Source organism: Sorex araneus, chromosome 5, assembly GCF_027595985.1.
Source record: "Sorex araneus isolate mSorAra2 chromosome 5, mSorAra2.pri, whole genome shotgun sequence".
Taxonomy (NCBI): Eukaryota; Metazoa; Chordata; class Mammalia; order Eulipotyphla; family Soricidae; genus Sorex; species Sorex araneus.
In genome coordinates this window covers 6,065,959-6,084,684 of record NC_073306.1, presented here as the reverse complement: position 1 = coordinate 6,084,684, position 18,726 = coordinate 6,065,959, and the positions used below count along the sequence as shown (strand labels likewise).

Sequence of the window (18,726 nt, the reverse complement as noted above, 5' to 3'; positions counted from 1 at the left end):
CTCTCATTGGCCCTGATATCCAGTTATTAACAAAAGAAACATGTCTCTCATGGAGATTGTCTGGTAGACAAGACAAATATCAAGTGAGAAAAGGCAGCATCTGAATAGGGCCGGGGAGCAGCCAGCAGGGAGCATGTCTCAGGTCAAACAAACAGCATGTGCAAAGGTCCTGAGGCCAAGAAGAGAATGTAGCACTTCTGAGGTGAAAAGGCACATGAATGGGCCGGAGAGATAGTACAGAGGGGAAATCCCTGAACGTGACCAACCTGGGTTCCATCCCCGATATTCCATATCGTCCCCCTGAAACCCCTCAGGAGTGATCCCTGAGTGCAGAGCCAGGATTAAGCCCTGAGCACTGCTGGCTGTGGCCCCCAAGCCAGAAACAGACAGAAAAGTTCATGGCGGGACTGGAAGGATAGCTCAGGGGTACTTGCCTTGCAGGCGGCCCACCCTGATTGGATCCCGGCCACTGTGTGTGGTCCACACAGGACTTCCAGGAGTGATCACTGGGCATTCTAGGAGTGGCCCCCCCACCCCAACCCCCGCAGAATGAGGTGCCTGGGGGTGGTGGAAAAGAGGCCAGGAAGGCGCGTGGGGTCCGAAGGGGCCAGACCCGCCGTCAGATACGAGCAGGGCCCGAAGCTCTGGTAGGCGTTGCTGCGGTTTCCTTCAGCGCTTGGCTCTGCACTGACACTCCCGCGTTCTGCCTCCTCCCAGCGCTGCCCTCGCATCCGCAGCACGAGCTGGCCAAGCGCCAGTGCACGGGGTGCCCGGGGATGATCACCTTCTACATCAAGGGCGCCCTGCAGCACGCCGAGAACTTCCTCAAGAACCTGAAGGTAATCTCTGCGCACCGGGGTTTCACCCCCCTCCCCCCCAACCACCACCGACGGCAGCTCCTCTCTCCCACCCCCTGCTCAGATGAGTGATCTGTGTGTCATTGCCCAGATGCTGCCATCAGTCAGAGAGACGGTGTCTTCCCGTGCCCTTGGCCTTTAAAGTCCTTTAAGAGGGACCCCCATATCCAAAATATTTATGTCTGGAAAAGAACTAGACATAACTAGTCTGATGCAACCAGACATCATCGGTAGGTTTTGGTTTTGGCGGGATCACACCCGACGGTGCTCAGGGCTTACTCCAGGTGATCAGGGACCACTCATGGCAGTGCTCCCAGGATGCACAGGCGGTTTCGGGGATCAAACCCAGGTGGCAAGGAGCAAGGCAAGCGCGCTCTCCAGTACCTGCTGTCTTGAACATTTCCAGCCCTCGCTCTTCTGTTTGGACAGATGGTTGGATCCGTTCACTCTTGGCTTAGAGGCTACTCAGGTTGTGTTCAGGGGACCGTGTGGTGCCGGGCATCCAACCAGGGCACTCACGTGCCAAGCATGTGCTCCAGCCCTTTGGGCCATCCCCCCGGACTCCCATTTTACCTTTTTCCTTTACCTTCCCGTGTATGTATACCAATCGTACTGATTCCCCTTGTCTTCTACTAGTATAATATTTCAGGCATATAGCTTGCCCCTCCCCGGGGTCACAGGACTCTCCCCCACTCCCCGAGCTCATGTGGTGATGCCAAAGCCAAGCCCTTTGCCCGCTTCGATGCGATGGCTTCGTCACCGTGCAGCACACAGTACCGCCCAGAGGCTGTCCTGACGGCCGGCCCGGCAAAGCCTGGAAACCCCGGGCAGGCTGGTAGGCCTCCGGAGTCTTCTGTTTTGTTTTCACAGTGGCAGCAACTTCTCCGGGGTGCGGGTTGTGCAGCCGACTCTGGCTTCTCAGCGTGACAGCGCTCATGTATGCACTGTGGTTTCCATCTGTCCAAGCCTTAATAGTGTCTAAAATCTCTCCACCTTGGGGCTGGAGTGATAGTACAGCGGGGAGGGCATTTGCTTTGCACACAGCTGACCAGGGTTCGATCCCCAGCCTCCCATCTGGTCCTGTGAGCACTGCCAGGAATGATCCCGGAGTGCAGAGCCAGGAGTATCCCCTAGGCATCACCAGGTATGGCCAAAAATGCCTAAATAAATAAATAAATAAGAATCTCTCCAACTCTAAAATCAGATAATAGGGGCTAGAGAGATAAAGTACAGTGGGTTGGGCATTTGCCTTGCACACAGCCAAACGGGTTCAATTCCTGGCAACCCATATAGTCCTCTGAGCACTGCAGGAGTGAGCCCTGAGCACTGCTGCCTGTGGCTCCCAAACCAAAACCAAAATAAAAACAACTAAAATCAGGTAATGGGGTAGGTTTCATACCAGGGTGAAGAGTGATTTCTAGAACTTTTGTAAAAATTGATGACACCAGAACACTAAGTCCCCAAGCTGAAATTTATTTCCTCGATTTCCTTTTCCTGCAGGAAAAGGATGTATCCATTTAATAAGGATTGTATATTAGTGCATTATTAGGTGCTATCAAGGGGATAATCACAGAACTAAGTATCAAATCTAGATGCTGAGGCTTTAGATTTAACACTCGGTTTTGTTTATATATAAAGTCAAATTGCTGAGGGGCAGAAGAGATCGATTCTGATCAACTTTTCCAGTTTTAAAAACACTTGAGAGTGGACTAAGAAAAAAAAAAAAAGGAAAAGGTCACATTTTAGATGCCTTACCTATGTGAGAGCCTGCATTCCATCCCTGGCACCACAAGACCCCCTTGAGCACTAGCAGATGTGTGGCACCCCCATGGCAGGATTATAAAAATAGAAAAATTGGGGGCTGCATAGTACAGGTGCTTGCCTTGCACGCGGCTGACCCATTTTGATCCCCAGCCCCCCATATGGTTCCCTGAGCCCTGCCCGGGTGATCTCTGAGTACAGAGCCAGGAGTAAGGCCTGAACACACCTGGTGTGGTCCAAGCATCACAGCCCCTCCCCCATAAAAGTAAGAATGAAACTATCAGGGTGGGGGGGAAACGCATATGCTCGGAGTCCTGAGTCCAGTACCCGCCGTCACCTGCCTCAGCTCCAGCCCGTGAAAGTGAAAGCAGGGGCTGGAGCAATAGCACAGCGGGGGGGGGGGGGGGGGGGCGGGGGGGGGGGGTGTTTGCCTTGCACGCAGCCTACCCAGGTTCGATTCCCAGCATCCCATATGGTCCCCCAAGCACCCCAGGAGTAATTCCTGAGTGCAGAGCCAGGAGTAACCCCTGTGCTTTGCCAGGTGTGACCCAAAAAGCAAAAAAAAAAAAAAAGGAAAAAAGAAAGTAAAAGCCGTCTCATTGGTGCTTTTCTTTTCTCTTTTTACCCCTCTGATTTTCTGGCCTGATGTATAGTTGTTTCATGATCGCTGCAGATTCCGGTACCCTGTCCCAGGAATCATTTGCCCAGAACGTTATTTTTGCGATGTCATTGTATTGATTTGAGTGCAATATCTAAACAAACGTTTGCTTTGTCCTAGTTATTTACTCTGGCGGAGAGCTTGGGAGGATACGAGAGTCTTGCTGAGCTTCCGTAAGTATTCATCTGTTTCCCTCTCTTGGATTTTCCCTTGGCTGCCAGCGTTATGAGCTGTCTGGGGAAAGGCGTCTCATACCGTCAGGAACGGCGTGAGACAGCGGACGGTCCCGGCAGAATAAGCTCAGGGGGACGGAGAACTTGATAGAGTCTCACTAGGGTGCAATGGGCTTTGTTTTCCAAAATTTTATTTCTTCTTCTGCCCTGGGGTGATTTTTTTTTTCTTTTTTAATTGAATCACTGTGAGATACACAGTTACAAAGTTGGTTGTTCGTGATTGGATTTCACATACACTGGTCCAACACCCTCCCCCCACCCACCCAGTCCCCATTCCCCCTGCCTGCCTCTAGACAGGTACCCCACCCCTCTCTCTCCCCCCTCCCATTTTGGGCATTATGGTTTGCAATACGGTACTGAAAGGTCCCTTTACCTCCTTTCAGCACTCAGCTCTTGTCCAGAGCCATCATTTCCAACTGTCATCTTCCTAGTGGCGCCTTCTCTGTCCTAACTGCCCTCCCTGCAAGCTTCCAGCCATGGACCAGTCCTCCTGGCCCATGTTCCTACTGTAATAGTCTCTTTCATTTCTCACAGATGAGTTCAGTCATTCTGTGTCCATCCCTCTGCTACTGACTCATGTCACTCAGCAGGATACTCCCCGTGTCCATCCATTTATAAGCGACTTTCATGAATTCATTTTTCCCGGCGGTTGCATAGTATCCCACCGTGTAGATGCACCACGGTTCCTTTATCCAGCCGTCTGCTGTTGGGCACTCGGGTTGTTTCCAGCTTCTGGCTCTTGCGAACAGCACCGCAGTGAGCCCAGAAGTGCAGGTGGCATTTTTGCACTGTTTTAGGGAATGTTCCCGGAAGCGTTACCCCGGAAGTGATGCTAGGACAGGAATTTTGACCACCGACCCAGGCTACGCGCCTGCCGCTGCTCTGCCCTGGGAGGGGGGTGGGGGGGACTTGAGAACGTGGCCACGTTGAGTTCCAACCCCCTGGGCGATGGAGAACATGTCTGTGATGAAGCCCCTTCCTGCCCTGGTTTGGGCAGAAGCCCACCCCACAGCCTCCCACCAAGTTTCTTCTCATGAACCTGGAGGCGCTGCAGGGGGTCTCCAAGACCAAAGCTCCGCCCCTGATACTGACCCGTCCAGTTCTTGGCATTTTCCCACCCACACAGATTAGAACCTGCGGTCAGGTGTCCTGCAGCTGAGTTTTCAGAGTAGGTCACGGGTTCCGGAAACTGCTGGTTGCTCGATGTCACAGAGGAGCAGTTCAGCCACTTGGCTCCAGTGCTTTGTGTGAGCAATGGTGGCAGGAGGAAGGTGGGTCTGCCAGGCGGGCCTGGCTGCACCCTGAGCCGTTTATCCTGTGAGCCTCAGCTTCCCACCTGTGCGATGGACCAAGCATTTACACATTGCCTGTCACGTGTTCATCACCCAGGCCACCAAGCTTTTTTTTTTTTTTTTTGCTTTTTGGGTAGCACACAGCGATGCTCAGGGGTTAATTATGGCTCTGCACTCAGGAGCCACTCCTGGCAGTGCTCAGGGGACCCTATGGGATGCTGGGGATCAAACCTGGGTTGGCTGCGTGCACGGCCAATGCCCTACCTGTTGTACTATCACTCTGGCCCCATCAAGAATTCTTTTTTTTTTTGCTTTTTGGGTCACACCCGGTGATGCACAGGGGTTACTCCTGGCTTTGCACTCAGGAATTACCCCTGGCGATGCTCAGGGGACCCTATGGGATGCTGGGATTTGAACCCGGGTCGGCCTCGTGCAAGGCAAACGCCCTACCCGCTGTGCTATCTCTCCAGCCCCCCACTAAGCATTCTTTTCTTTTCTTTTCTTCTCTTTTCCTTTCTTTTCTCTTCTCTTTTCTCCTTTTCTTCTCTTTTCTCTTTTTCTTCTCTCCCCTCTCCTCTCCTCTCCCCTCCCCTCCCCTCTTCTCCCCTCCCCTCCCCTCCCCTTCCCTCCCCTCCCCACCCCTCCCTTCCTCTCCCCTCCCCTTCCCTCCCCACTCGGGTACCCCTCTCCTCCCCTCTCCTCCCCTCTCCTCCCCTCCCCTCCCCTCCCCTCCCCTCCCCTCCCCTCTCCTCTCCTCTTCATTATTATTCTGGCAATGACTGGGACATCATCCACCACCCCTGATTGTGATACTCACCAGTGATCACACATCAGGTTGTGGAGCTCACCAGGGCTGGCCATGGTGCTCCCATATTTCTCACCAGGGAGCTGAGGGGAGGTCACACTTCCTGCCCATCACGGCTGTTCATCACTTAGTTATACTTGTGGGGAATTGCACACCTTTAGTGATTGTGATTGCGTGCACCTGACTGCAGTTGTGGCCAGAAATTACTTGTGGCACCTGGAGGTCACAGAGAGCAGAACTGCCAGGATCATGCTGTGACGCACATGGTGGCGCCAGGGATTCAACTCAAAACCATATGCTTGCACTCTAAGCCACTGAGTTGTCTCTTGGACCCGTACCAAGGCTATATTAGTTTCTTGGACTGGAGTGATAGCACAGTGGGTAGGGAGTTTACCTTGCACGCAGCCGACCAGGGTTTGATTCCTCCGTCCCTCTTGACAAGCTACTGAGAGTATCCCACCCGCATGGCAGAACCTGGCAAGCTACCCGTGGCGTACTCAATATGCCAAAAACAGTAACAAGTCTCACAATGGAGATGTTACTGGTGCCTGCTCGAGCAAATCAATGAACAATGGGACAACCGTGCTATAGTGCTACAATGCTACAGTCTTTTCTGGAATAACTATATCTTGGAGGTATAGTGCTGAGGTGTATTAAGGGCTGTCAAAATTAGGCATATTTCCTTTCCTCATGGTAGCTAGCCACTTATGGGTGGAGCTAGGGCAGTTACTGGTGCTGAAATTATCTTCCAAATAATGAAAGTCACCCATGTGAGTTTGGGTTTGGCTTTGAAGGCATCTGCCAGTAAAACTAGATGCACAAGATGGCATGCTCAGCCTTGTGAAATTTATTTTTCCTTTATTTATTTATTTATTTATTTTGGCTTTCGGGTCCCACTTGGAGATGCTCAGGGGTTCCTCCTGTCTCTGCACTCAGGAATTAACTCCTGGCGGTGCTCAGGGGACCACATAAGATGCTGGGGATATCAGCTGCATGCAAGGCAAATGCCCACATTTTTTTTTTATCACAACAAAATTTGTATTACTCTGAGGCTGTCTCAGAAATAGAGCTCTGGGGGTGGATATCGGGATCTGAAAATGCTCGACTCTGAGAGGCTGCGGCCCCGTCAGGGTGTGTGGACAGGGAACAGGCCCTTGTTCCTCGTGACCTTCTCCGGGCCCTAGAGTGCTGTGCAGCACTGCCTGGCAGAGAGGAGGGAGGAGGCGGGGCCAGCACCGGGGGCCGGGGGCTCCGGGAAGGCTCTGCTCTCTCCTCTCAGCTGCTGTGCCTGTACGGTGCCCTGCAACCAGCTCTGGCGGTGATTGTGAGAACAAGGGAAAATGTTCCCGGGGAGATACCTTGGCTCATACAAAGGTTACAGGCGGTGCCGGAGGATGGGGACCATAGGGGGACCAAATGGGATGCTGGGGATTCAACCTGGGTTGGCTGCATGCAAGGCGAGCACTTGATCTGCTGTGCTGTCTCCCTGGCCCCATCTGATGAAACTTTGACAGTCCTTGGGCCTCAGCCTATCTGGAGAAGCATCTTCCCACTGGGCTTATCTCAGGGGAGATTCTTCAGGGAGAAAGAGCAGAGATAAGGCACCAGGAGCCTTCCACCTTGACTCCTGGGTTTGGGATTTCAAGGTCCTGCAAGCTGTCCCTTCTGCCCAACTCTTTCTCCTTTTTTTTTTCAAACTTTCTTTGCTTTTTTTGGGTCCACCTGGCAATGCTCAGGGGTTACTCCTGGCCCTACACTCAGGAATTACCTCTGGCGGTGCTCAGGGGACCATCTGGGATGCCTGGGATTGAACATGCAAGGCAGACGCCCTCCCCACTGGACTATCACTCCAGCCCCGCTTCTGCCCTTCCTCTTCAATCTGTCTAAACCCGGGGTTCCCAACAGTTGCCATCCCAACGGTCGAAAAAAAGAATCCAAGATAATGGCAGTTTGTGAGACAGAAACCTGCTTCCCTAGTGCGGTGTCCCCCTCTCTTCCAGGGCCATCATGACCCATGCCTCAGTCCCTAAGAGCGACAGAGAGGTCCTGGGCATTAGCGACACGCTGATTCGACTCTCCGTGGGCTTAGAAGATCAAGTCGACCTCCTGGAAGATATAGATCAAGCTTTGAAGAAAGCGGTAAGTTAATTTTTTGGTGTGTGTGGAGGGGGAAGGATGAGGGTCTCCCAAGCAGTGCTCAGGGAACCCAGGGGTCACTCCTGGCAATATTTGGCCAGCCAGGTTCATCGAGTGGGCCCAGAGGTGCTCAGGGCCATCCCAGAGGTGCTCCGGGTTTGTTTTAGGTCGTGGGAGGCAGGGCTGGGGATTGAACTTGGGTCTGTGAACCTGCCTGCAATGCTTGTACCCCAGGCCCCTGCGCTAACTCCCTGCCCAAACAGTGAGTTTTCTTTTGTCATTGAGCTCAACTTGGGGGGGGGGGGGCTGTTGATAGAGAGTGACCTTCCTGTGAATGCCGAAGGGTTTTCTGAAGACGGGGTCTAGAACCAGGCAGGGAACTCAGAATGCAGATTTCGGAGATGGTAATCTTGAGAAAAGGGCACTGGGAGGAGACACAGTCAGGACCACCAGTTTGACCTTCTTCTGTCTTACCACAGCACTCTTAAACTGCACGTCCCAGCCAACATTCCAGCACCAGGAGTAGCAGCTGCTTCCTGAGATGGGCAAATCTTCGGAATAATTCGGCCACTCAGGAGCCGTCGAAGAATTTTCGAAAGGAAATTTTAAGGCCTTACATAACCTTTCACAACTGTCATCTTCCAGGGATCATTTCTTGTTTAAAAAAAAATAATGTTTCCCCTTTCCCGTCTTGTGATTAATAGGTCAATTGTGTTGATACCTTTTCTTACTCTTGCAGTCTATTTCCCTCTGAAGAGGCGAGATTTGTGCCACTCAGAGAGGTGGGGGGGGGGGCAATGTTTGTTTTTTTCACTGCTGAAGATTTGTAATGATCGTGTTGATGATGTAATGGCAGTCTTCTTTTTTCTGAAAAATGTAAATTATTCAATGAATGTTTTGAAATCAGGACTGTTTTTAAAAGGTTTTTAAAACAGGACTCAAAACTGTGGTTTACACTTGCAAACCAAAAAATCAAATACTTGAGAAGTCTATTGTAAAATTGTACCGATTTAAGGTTGTATGTAAAAAAAAAAAATTAAGAATAAAGGTGATTATCACGCATCCCCTGGTGATATTCCTGTTAATGATGTGGCATTCACTGGTTTTCCTGGGTCTTTTGATTACCTTCTCTTAGTAATCTAAGCCATGTATACAAATAAATTACTTTCATAAAGTTAAATTATGAAACTCATGCCCAAATCTTAATGTTTGTAGAGTAGTTATAAACTCCCAACACAGCAAATTTTATTTTATTTATTTCCCCCAGATTTTAGGCCACACCTGGTAATGCTCAAGGGTTATTCCTGGCGCTGCATTCTGGAATCACTCCTAGGCGGTGATGGCAGGACCATAATGGATGCTGGGGATCGAACCCGGGTTGACCACATGCAAAGCAAGTGCCCTACCCACTGTGCTTTCCAGCCCCTGTACGGCAGATTTTAAGACACTTGCATGGAGAACTGGAGAGATAGTCCGGCAGGCAGAGTGTTTCCCTTGCATGTGGCCTACCCAGGTTCAATTGCTGGTCCCCCAAGTCCCATCAGGAATGATCCCTGAGCACAGTGCTAGGAGTAAGCCCCAAACACAGTAGGTTGTCGACCCAAGATGAAAACAAATAAAATGAAGCCATTTTTATAGAGAAAAGCATTATTGTGTAAACATTTTTGTCTATTTTTGTCTGCAGCTGTAACTACCTTTGTTGGCGCTAAAGGAGAAGTGCTGAAAACAGAACGAGGACGGCGCAGGGGGGTCACTCCCAGCAGTGTGTGGGGGGGGGTCCAGTTAGTGCTGGGGTCTGAGTCCTCACAGCCAGGACCTCACACACATATAGGGCTTGTAATCTACCACCTCTGCCATCACAGTGCCCCTAGACTAAAGATCTCGAAGGACCTAGGAAGTTCCTGTCAAATCCTAAGTCAAATGATGAGATTTTCTTTATTTTTGCATTACTCCTCTCCACACTGTCAACTGGTTTTGTTTCTCCTGGACTTCTGTGTGTAACTCTTAGATGCTGCACGAGAGACTGTCCTATGCTGTGATGGGTGCTGAAAAAGCAGTCGAGGCTGAGATAGGGCTGCGGGTAGGGCGCTCGCCTGGTTAGGATCCCCGGGACGCCACATGGCCCCCTGAGCACACCAGGAATGATCCCCAAGGAAGAGCCAGTCCTGAGCCCTTCTGGGTGTGACCCAACATACAAAAAAACACAAAATGAACTGTCCCCAGCGTGACCAGCAAGGGGGAAGTTTGTCTTCACTTCTGCCTTCCAAGCTGCCTGGAGAGGCGCTGGGTCCTCCCATGATTTGGTATCTAATTCCTAAGAGCCATGCCCGGGAATTCTAGGATTTCCCTCTGCAACCTGAAACCGTCCAGGGCCCCGAGCCCACAGGCAGTGACACGGAAACTCTTGTCTGGAAACCAACGACCCTCATATATTGAGGCCTCGGGGACCTTCTGTGCTCTCTAAAACCATATCGCCTTCATTAAACTAATAATTCCTTAAGACGCCTTGTGACTTTAGGTTTTTATTTTTTTACAAACAAAACTTTTGGGGGGGGGGTCACACCCAGCGATGCTCAGGGGTTACTCCTGGCTCTGCACTTAGGAGAAACCCCTGGTGGTGCTCGGGGGGACCATATGGGATGCTGGGAATCAAACCCGGGTCGGCTGCTTGCAAGGCAAATGCCCTACCTGCTGTGCTATCACTCCAGCCTCCCAAATAAAACTTTTTTACAATTCTCCTTTCCCCAACTTCTCTCCTTAGGAAGCCTTATTTCTGTTGTCAATGTCCATTAGTTCATCATTATTCTGGGACAGAGGTCATTCCTTCACTTTATATTATATTGTACACATACCTGAAGTCATCAAATAGTTGTCTTTTTCCTTTCTGATTTGTTTTGCTTCACATGATCTCATAGAGAACCTTCCATTTTGGTGCCAAATTGTATCCTTTTCTAAAAAATGGTGTCTGATATTCTGTTATGTAATTGTACCACAGCTTTATCCAGTCATCTATTGATAGTGCATTTTTTGCTTCCACAATTTTTGTGACAGCAAATAAACTGCAACAAATGTGATGAAAGCATTTGTGTTAATGCTTTCATGCTCTTCAGACAGATGTCTAGAGCCTTGGCGGATCAGACGGCGGCTCTGTATTTAGGTTCATGAAGAAGCCCATAGCATTTTCTGAAGTGGCTCACCCCTCTCGCATCCCTACCAACAAGGCACGAAGGTTCTTAACCCTCTTTGCTGGGAGCCAATGCCTGGGAACCAATATGTCAGTGTGGGGTCCCGTCCTGTCCAGCAGGGAGGACCCTTCGTGGGGCTAAGGAGGGGACGCAGCTGAATGAACAGATGCAGAGCCAGAAGGAGGAGGAGGAGAGAGAGAGAGAGAGAGAGAGAGAGAGAGAGAGAGAGAGAGAGAGAGAGAGAGAGTTAGAATAAAAGTAGAATAACTGCAGTTACAATACTTATACCTCTTGGTAGGAGGGGGTGGTATGCATGCTTGGACCCCCATAGAAACAATAGTAAAATGCAAATCAAGCATGGGTGTTGGCTAGTGAGAGATGAATGGCGAACTGATAAGATCAGTAAGGTCAGCAGTCACCTTGTTACAGGAATCCCAAGTAAGCCTCCGCTTGACTAGAGGATAAGAGCCGGGCTTGTAAAATGGCTCCCTACATGTCAGTACAAACTGACCTGTAACTAAGGAACAACCGCTTCTTGGGGAAAATATCAAAGTACCTTTTGAAGGTTGCAGAACAATGCCCAGGGGAACTGCCACCAGGGCCCACATCCAGTTTCGTTAAATGTTTGCATTCTTTGCTATTCTCCCATTCTGCCCACTTCCTCACATAATCAATTATAAAAGACTAGCTTAGGAGAAATAAAATTGGAGCTTGCTCCTATTCTTCTTGTGTCTGTCTCTTTCTTCTTGTGTCCGTCTCCTTTTTACTCGCACACCCTCTCCTGGCTACCCCGTTGACCAAGTCCCACGGGACGGGACACTCTTTAACACATATTGTTAGCCCTGCTTTTTTCAGACTTGTTCACAATTCAAGGTAGAACTCACTGTGGTTCTAATTTGCATTTCTCTGACCATGAGTGAAGATGAGAATCTTTTCATGCATCTGTCATCCATATGTCCTATTTTGGAGAAGTGTCTTTTCAAATATGCTCGTTAAAAATGAAAGTTGAGTTGTTTGCTTTCTTGTTAAATTGTGTGAGTTCTTCAGGCTGGAGCTGTAATACAGTGAGTAGGGCATTTGCCTTGCACGCGGCTGACCCAGGTTCGATTCCCAGCATCCCATAGGGTCCCCCGAGCACCACCAGTGGTAATTCCTGAGTGCAGAGCCAGGAGTAACCCCTGTGCATCACCAGATGTGACCCAAAAAGCAAAATAAAATAAAAAATAAAATTGTATGAGTTCTTTGCATAGTCTTGGATGGTAACTCTTATAATTTGTACAGTGTTGGGTACTAACCCTGTTTTAGGCTTCATCAGTGAATTGCCCCTTTTCCTCCTCCCAGCGAAGCTCACAGTGCTCTTGTGAGCATCCCTAGTCCCCTGAGTTTATCTTTAACCTTTCCTTGGTGTTTTACCTCTCATTGTCACAGTTCCCCAAGTCAATCTTGCTTACTTACAAGCCAAGACTTTCTGGATTTTGCATTTGTGGCGAATTACTTGCTTTTCTATTTTCTCTATAGCCTTTTCTTTCTTTTTTTTTGGTGGGGGGTCACACCCAGCAATGCACAGGGGTCACTTCTGGCTCATGCACTCAGGAATCACCCCTGGCGGTGCTCAGGGGGCCATATGGGATGCTGGGAATCGAACCCGGGTCGGCCGAGTGCAAGGCAAACTCCCTACCCGCTGTGCTATTACTCCAGCCCCTTCTCTATAGCCTTTTCATATTTTACTATAGAGCAATGTTCTTTGCCTAAACACAGAAAGACCTTAATGCTATGCTCCTAATATTTGTGAGTTGATTGACTCTACAATATATCTACTTCTGGCATAATTACTTAGTCATAATTATGTGACTCAGGCTTCAGTTGCTATCATTCCTAGCACCCCAAAAGGGAGGTCTAACCGTGGGACTGGGATGGACCTGGGGCGAGAGGCAAAGCTACTCTGGCATCAAAATGGGACATTCTAGAAAGCATAAATGCATGATCTTGATACAAGCTGTTATGACTTAAGAGAGGGAACCCCCATGAGGAAGAACCAGCTGAAGTGGCCTGAGGACTTAGTCTGGGATTTACGGTAAAAGCCTCGCTTTCTCTCAGAGCCCAGAGAACTAAGTTTTGGGATCTTTATCTCTTACTGTGTTTATCCAAACAACTGCAGGTATTGACCCTGCTGCAGAGGCTGGGTGGGGTGGTGGGGGATGGGGTAGGGATGGTGGAAGGGATGCTGGGATCATTGGTGGAGGAGAATGGGCACTGGTGGAGGGATGGGTAAATGATCACTGTATGATTGAAATGCAAACGCGAAAATTCCTAAGTTTGTAACTGTACCTCACAGTGATTCACTAATAAAAAAATTTTTTTAAAAGAAGTAGAATTAATTGTTTGACTAACTGTTAGACTTAATTGTTTGATTATATAGGACTAGAAGGAAAGAGAAGAGCAATATAGATATCCCTGGGAGACAGCGTCTCCTCGAGTCTGTCACCCCTGAGAACTGCACCTGTGGGGATGTCTTCCCTCTGCAAATCACACGGACCTGCAGTCCTACACCTCTGACCCCTTCGGATGTTCTAGAAGGATGCTAGCAGCTCTGCAGTGGACGGGCCATTTTCACCATCAGGCTGTGGTCCCCGTCTCTCTGTCTCTCTGCTCGGGAGGTCTGGGGCCAGTGGGAGGTGGCTCTCGACCACCCAATGCACACGCGTCGTCACAGCACCCACTTGCTGCTTTGTGAACCCACCGTACAGGATGTAAATATCTCTATTCACAAGGCTGTCTGGTTTTTGTATTTTGCTGTATGAAACTGTTTTAATTTGATGTGGTTCCAAGTGTTCATCTTTACTTTCATTGTCCTTCCTGTTGTCGTCAGGTCCCTCCATACATCTCTCTCTTAGTGTATGGGGTTAGAAAGTGATGCAGTTTTGTTCTTCTGAATGTGACTTTCCAATTTTCCCAGCACCATCTGTTGAAGGACTTCTCTTCTACTGTACGGTCTTGGACGCTTTGCTATCAACAAAACATTGATCAACATATGAGCCAATTTCTCGATTTGGAACTCTTTCCCATTAATCCAAGTGTATATTTTTACCCCCAATATCATACAACACTAATTACTATTTTTTGTTGTGTAGTTTGAAGTGAGGGACATGATGCTTTCTTCCTCAGGGTTATGGTAGGTATTTAAGGTCTTTTTCTTATTTTATTTTTGGGTCATACCCTTCAATGCACAGGGGTTATTCCTGGCTCTGCACCCAGGAATTACTCCTGGTGGTGTTCGGTGGACCATATGGGATGCTGGGAATTGAACCCAGGTGGGCCGCGTGCAAGGCAAGCGCCCTACCCGCTGTACTGTCTCTCCAGCCCCAGTATTTGAGATCTTTTATGGTTCTATGGAAACCTAAGTATGTTTTATTCTATTTTCTTTAAGAATGTCAAACAGTTTTTCAAATTGGTATTGTGTTAAATCTGTATATTGCATATATACATCTTACATATTAATTACATTAATTCTACTCATCCATGTACATGAAATATCTTCCATCTCACAAAACCCTGTTCCGTCTTTTTTTTTTCTTTTTGAGTCACACATGGTGATGCACAGGGGGTTACTCCTGGCTTCTGGCTTTGTACTCAGGAATTACTCCTGGTGGTGCTCAGGGGACCATATGGGTTGCTGGGAATAAAACCTGGGTCAGCCTCGTGCAAGGCAAATGCCCTACCTGCTGTGCTATCGCTCCAGCCCCCCTGTTCTGTCTTCTAAAAGCTTCTTATACTTTTGTCAGAAAGATTTTTTTTTAATCTTTTTGGTTATGGGGCCTCACCCATCAGTGCTCAGAGCTTAATCCTGACTCTGCACTCAGGGATCACTCCTGGCAGAGTTCAGGGGACCATGTGGGGTTCCAAGGATTGAATGGGAGTTGGTTGTCTGCAAGACAAGTGCCCTGCTTGCTGCGTTCTGTCCAAGCACAAGGATTTTCACCCCTTCTTTAAATTTATTCCTACGTATTTCATTCTTTACATGAGATTGTTTTCTTAATTCCTTCTTTCTGCTCATTTATTGTTTACATATAGGAATGTAACAAATTTTTGTATGTTTATTTGAAACCAGATACTGCTCTATTCACTGTTTCTTAAGCTTGTTAGGGTTCACTAAATACATTCACTAGATACAGTCTCATTTCATCTTTGAATAATCATAGTTCCTCTCTTTTTGGCGGGGGTATCCATCTGGATTTCTTTTCTTTCTTATCAACTTGCTCTAACACCTGTAATACTAAATTAAATAGGTTTTGTGAGAATGTATAACCTTGTCTTAATCCTGATTTTAAGGAAAAATACTTTCATTTTTTACCACTGAGTGAGATATTAACTGGCATTATGGTATGTAGCCTTTATCCTGTTGAGATGTCTTTCTTTCCTAATTTGAGGGACAGTTTCTGGTCTTTGGGGTATTTCGTTTGTTTGTTTGTTTGTTTATTGTAGAAGGGTTACACTCCTGGCTCTGTGCTAAGGGATCATTCCTTGATGGGACTCAGGGAACAAGGTGCCAGGGGTTGAACCTGAATCAGCCACATGCAAGGCAAGAGCCTTGCTTACTGTACTTTCTCTCTGGCTGTATTAAAAATACTTTGCTGAGTATTTTTAATCATAAATGAGTGCTGAAACTTGGTAAGCATTCTTATTATACATCACTGTTGTATAGATTTTTGTAAATAATTAGATTTTAAAAATTTTATACAGAAATGTCTAGTAATTTGCTTGCTATCACCATTTGTTCCCCCTCCCTTGAACTAAATAATTATATACATCTTATGTGTTGTCACATTCCAAGTTATATGAGGAGAATCTCAAAAGTCTTTCAGGCAATGTTTTATAGCAGGTCATACCCAGTCATGGTTCTTGCTAAACCTTGTTGTCTCAGGAACTTGAAGGTATGAAAACTATGCAGACAACCAAATTAGAAGAAGCAAAAGAATTTCTACTCTGATCTTGCAAGGGAATCAGTGATCATCACTTATTTTTCTGTTTTCCTTATGGTTTTCTTTTTGTATGATTTCCTCAAACTCTTTCCAAGTTGCTACAAAGGGCAAATTTTCATCTTTTAAAAGAACAGTGGAATAGTATTCTATAAATGTACATCTGTCTTAACCAGTCATGGGCACTCCAGACACTAGTTAAGAATGACATAAAATATTTTTATTGCTTATACATAGGAGAGACGAAAGAGACAGAGATCAGAAGAGACCAGAGGAGAAACTACAGAGACAGAGTCAGAGATAGAGGGACAGATAGAAGAGAGCACAGCGGCACACACAGAAGTAGCACATAAAGGAGGAGGCAGAAAAAGAGAGTCAGGGAGTTGTCAGAGTCTGAATCCAGGGGGTCAGAGTCAGGATCCAGGGAAGAAGATGCAGAGAACAGAAAAAGAAGCAGAGGCGCGGAGCGATAGCACAGCAGGTAGGGTGTTTGCCTTGCACGTGGTTGACCCGGGTTCGATTCCCAGCATCCTATATGGTCCCCCGAGCACCGTCAGGAGTGCATGAGCCAGGAGTGACCCCTGTGCATTGCCGGGTGAGACCCAAAAAAAAGGGGGGAAAAAAAAGAAGCAGAGAATGGGAAGAAGAAGAGTCAGAATCCAGAGTCAGAATCCAGAAAGTCAGAGAGAGTCAGAGTCAGGATCCGAGGATCTGGATCTAGGGATGAGGGGCTATGAAGGAAGAGTGTGTGAGATGGGAGAGACGAGAGATTGATGAACGGCAACTAATCAGCAACCAGCTTGGTCCTCATGCTTCCTTTGCCTGCCCATTGCCAGCAGCCATCCCGATCCCATCTATACACAGCAGCTTAAGAGCACCAAATGCGGTCAGCCAAGAGAGCCGCCCGAAGAGCCCATGAACAACACATCACCCTTCCACGTGCACGTCTATATTTTTTACAAATTATAAAAATATTTCATTATAAGAAAGTGTTGGAGTGATATTACAGCAGGTAGGGCGTTTGGCTTGCATGCGGCCTACCCAGGTTCGATTCCTCTGTCCCTCTCGGAGAGCCCAGCAAGCTACCAAGAGTATCCTGCCTGCACGGCAGAGCCTGGCAAGCTCCCCGTGGTGTATTCTATATGCCAAAAACATTAACAAGGGGCTGAAAAGATAGCACAGCAGGTAGGGCGTTTGCCTTGCATGCGGCCGACCCAGGTTCGATTCCCAGCATCCCATATGGTCCCCTGAGCACTGCCAGGGGTAATTCCTGAGTGCAGAGCCAGGAGTAACCTCTGAGCTTCACTGAGTGTGACCCAAAAAACCAAAACAAAACAAAAAACAGTAACAAGTCTTACAATGGAGACATTACTGATGCCCGCTTGAGCAAATCGATGAGCAGTGGGATGACAATGACAGTGATATACACATATATATGGGGCTGGAGCAATAGTACAGCAGGTAGGGTGTTTGCCTTGCATGCCCCCAACTTGGGTTCGATTCCTCCACCCCTCTCGGAGAGCCGGGCAAACTACCAAGAGTATATTGCCCACATGGCAGAGCCTGGCAAGCTACCGGTGGCATATTCGATATGCCAAAAACAGTAGCAAGTCTCACAATGGAGATGATACTGGTGCCCACTTGAGCAACTCGATGAGCAATGGGATGACAGTGACAGTGATACAGTGATCTATATCTATATCTGTATCTATATCTATCTCTGTCAGAGCAGCTACGAGACCTTGGAACACGGAGATTATTACAGGTTCCAGGGCTGATGGCTCAAAGATAACAATGCAATGGATAAGCTCGAGATACCATTCACACGGTCACAGACTGATGGTCATGTGGCAAAGTTTATTTGGAAGAACACAGGCTATATAGGGGTAGAAAGGAATGCATTATGAAAGGAGCACAATAGGGAAAGAGGAAGGTGAAATCTATGGTTCCAGGACTAAATAGGACCCAGTACCACCAGGTGTCACGAGGTTTCTATGAGCTAGTAGAGAGGTGGAATAGTAAGCTCTAGAGATACCACAGGTGTCAGGTCCCCCTGCCTCACACCCTGGTAGCTGGCAGTTGCAAGGCCACTGAGGCATGCTAATCCCTGGGGAATGCCCGTTCCCCTGGCAACAGCTCATCCCATCAGGGCCAGTGCTTGGAGTTTGCCCACAAGCACAATGGTCCAGATGGTCAGGGAGCTGTGCCAGGAAGAACTCCAACATATATATATATATATGTATATATATATACATATATATATATATACATACACACACATACATATATATAGAGAGAGATGTGTGTGTGAGAGAGAGTGAGTGGAGAGAGGGAGAGGAGTATTTATTTTAAGGAATTGGCTTGTATGATTGTGGTCTCTGCTAAGTATGAAATCAATGGGGCAGGCTGAAGAGTCACATAGAGTTGTTGCAATCTGGAGCCGAGAGTCTGCAGGGCAGGCCTGGAAGCTGAGATCTCGGGCAGGTTTTCCATATAGGTTTGTGTTGCCTGAAGCTGATTAGATAAGGCGCATTCACATTCTAGTTTCTATTCTTCTTTACTCAAGTCTGTTGATTTATGTGTCGATCACGTCTTTAAAAAGTACCCTTACCGATGAACCAAGAGCCGCGGCACGAGAAGCAGAGCCTCCCGCCTACTGACTGTGATCCTGAGGTCTCCTAACCCATTTTGGCACCAGAGCAGATTCTTGCAGCCATGCATTTTGACTACGAACTGAACTACAACCTCGTGCAGCCCGGGGAGGGATTTTTTTCCTCTCCACCGCATTTTTCTGAGCGAAAATGGCGGCAGCGGCAGCAGCCA

The 18,726-nt window shown here is 48.1% G+C and overlaps 1 protein-coding gene across 1 annotated transcript in view; it reads left to right on the top strand.

Moving 5' to 3' along the window:
* CTH (cystathionine gamma-lyase) overlaps window positions 1–8,804 on the top strand; it is a 36,425-nt gene extending 27,621 nt beyond the window's left edge. Inside the window, exons 10-13 of the mRNA XM_055138695.1 lie at window positions 718–839; window positions 3,397–3,449; window positions 7,607–7,745; window positions 8,222–8,804. Coding sequence (XP_054994670.1) covers window positions 718–839; window positions 3,397–3,449; window positions 7,607–7,745; window positions 8,222–8,230 — 323 coding nt within the window. The 3' untranslated portion in view covers window positions 8,231–8,804. The remainder of the gene's footprint in view (window positions 1–717; window positions 840–3,396; window positions 3,450–7,606; window positions 7,746–8,221) is intronic.
* Window positions 8,805–18,726: the final 9,922 nt, after the last annotated feature.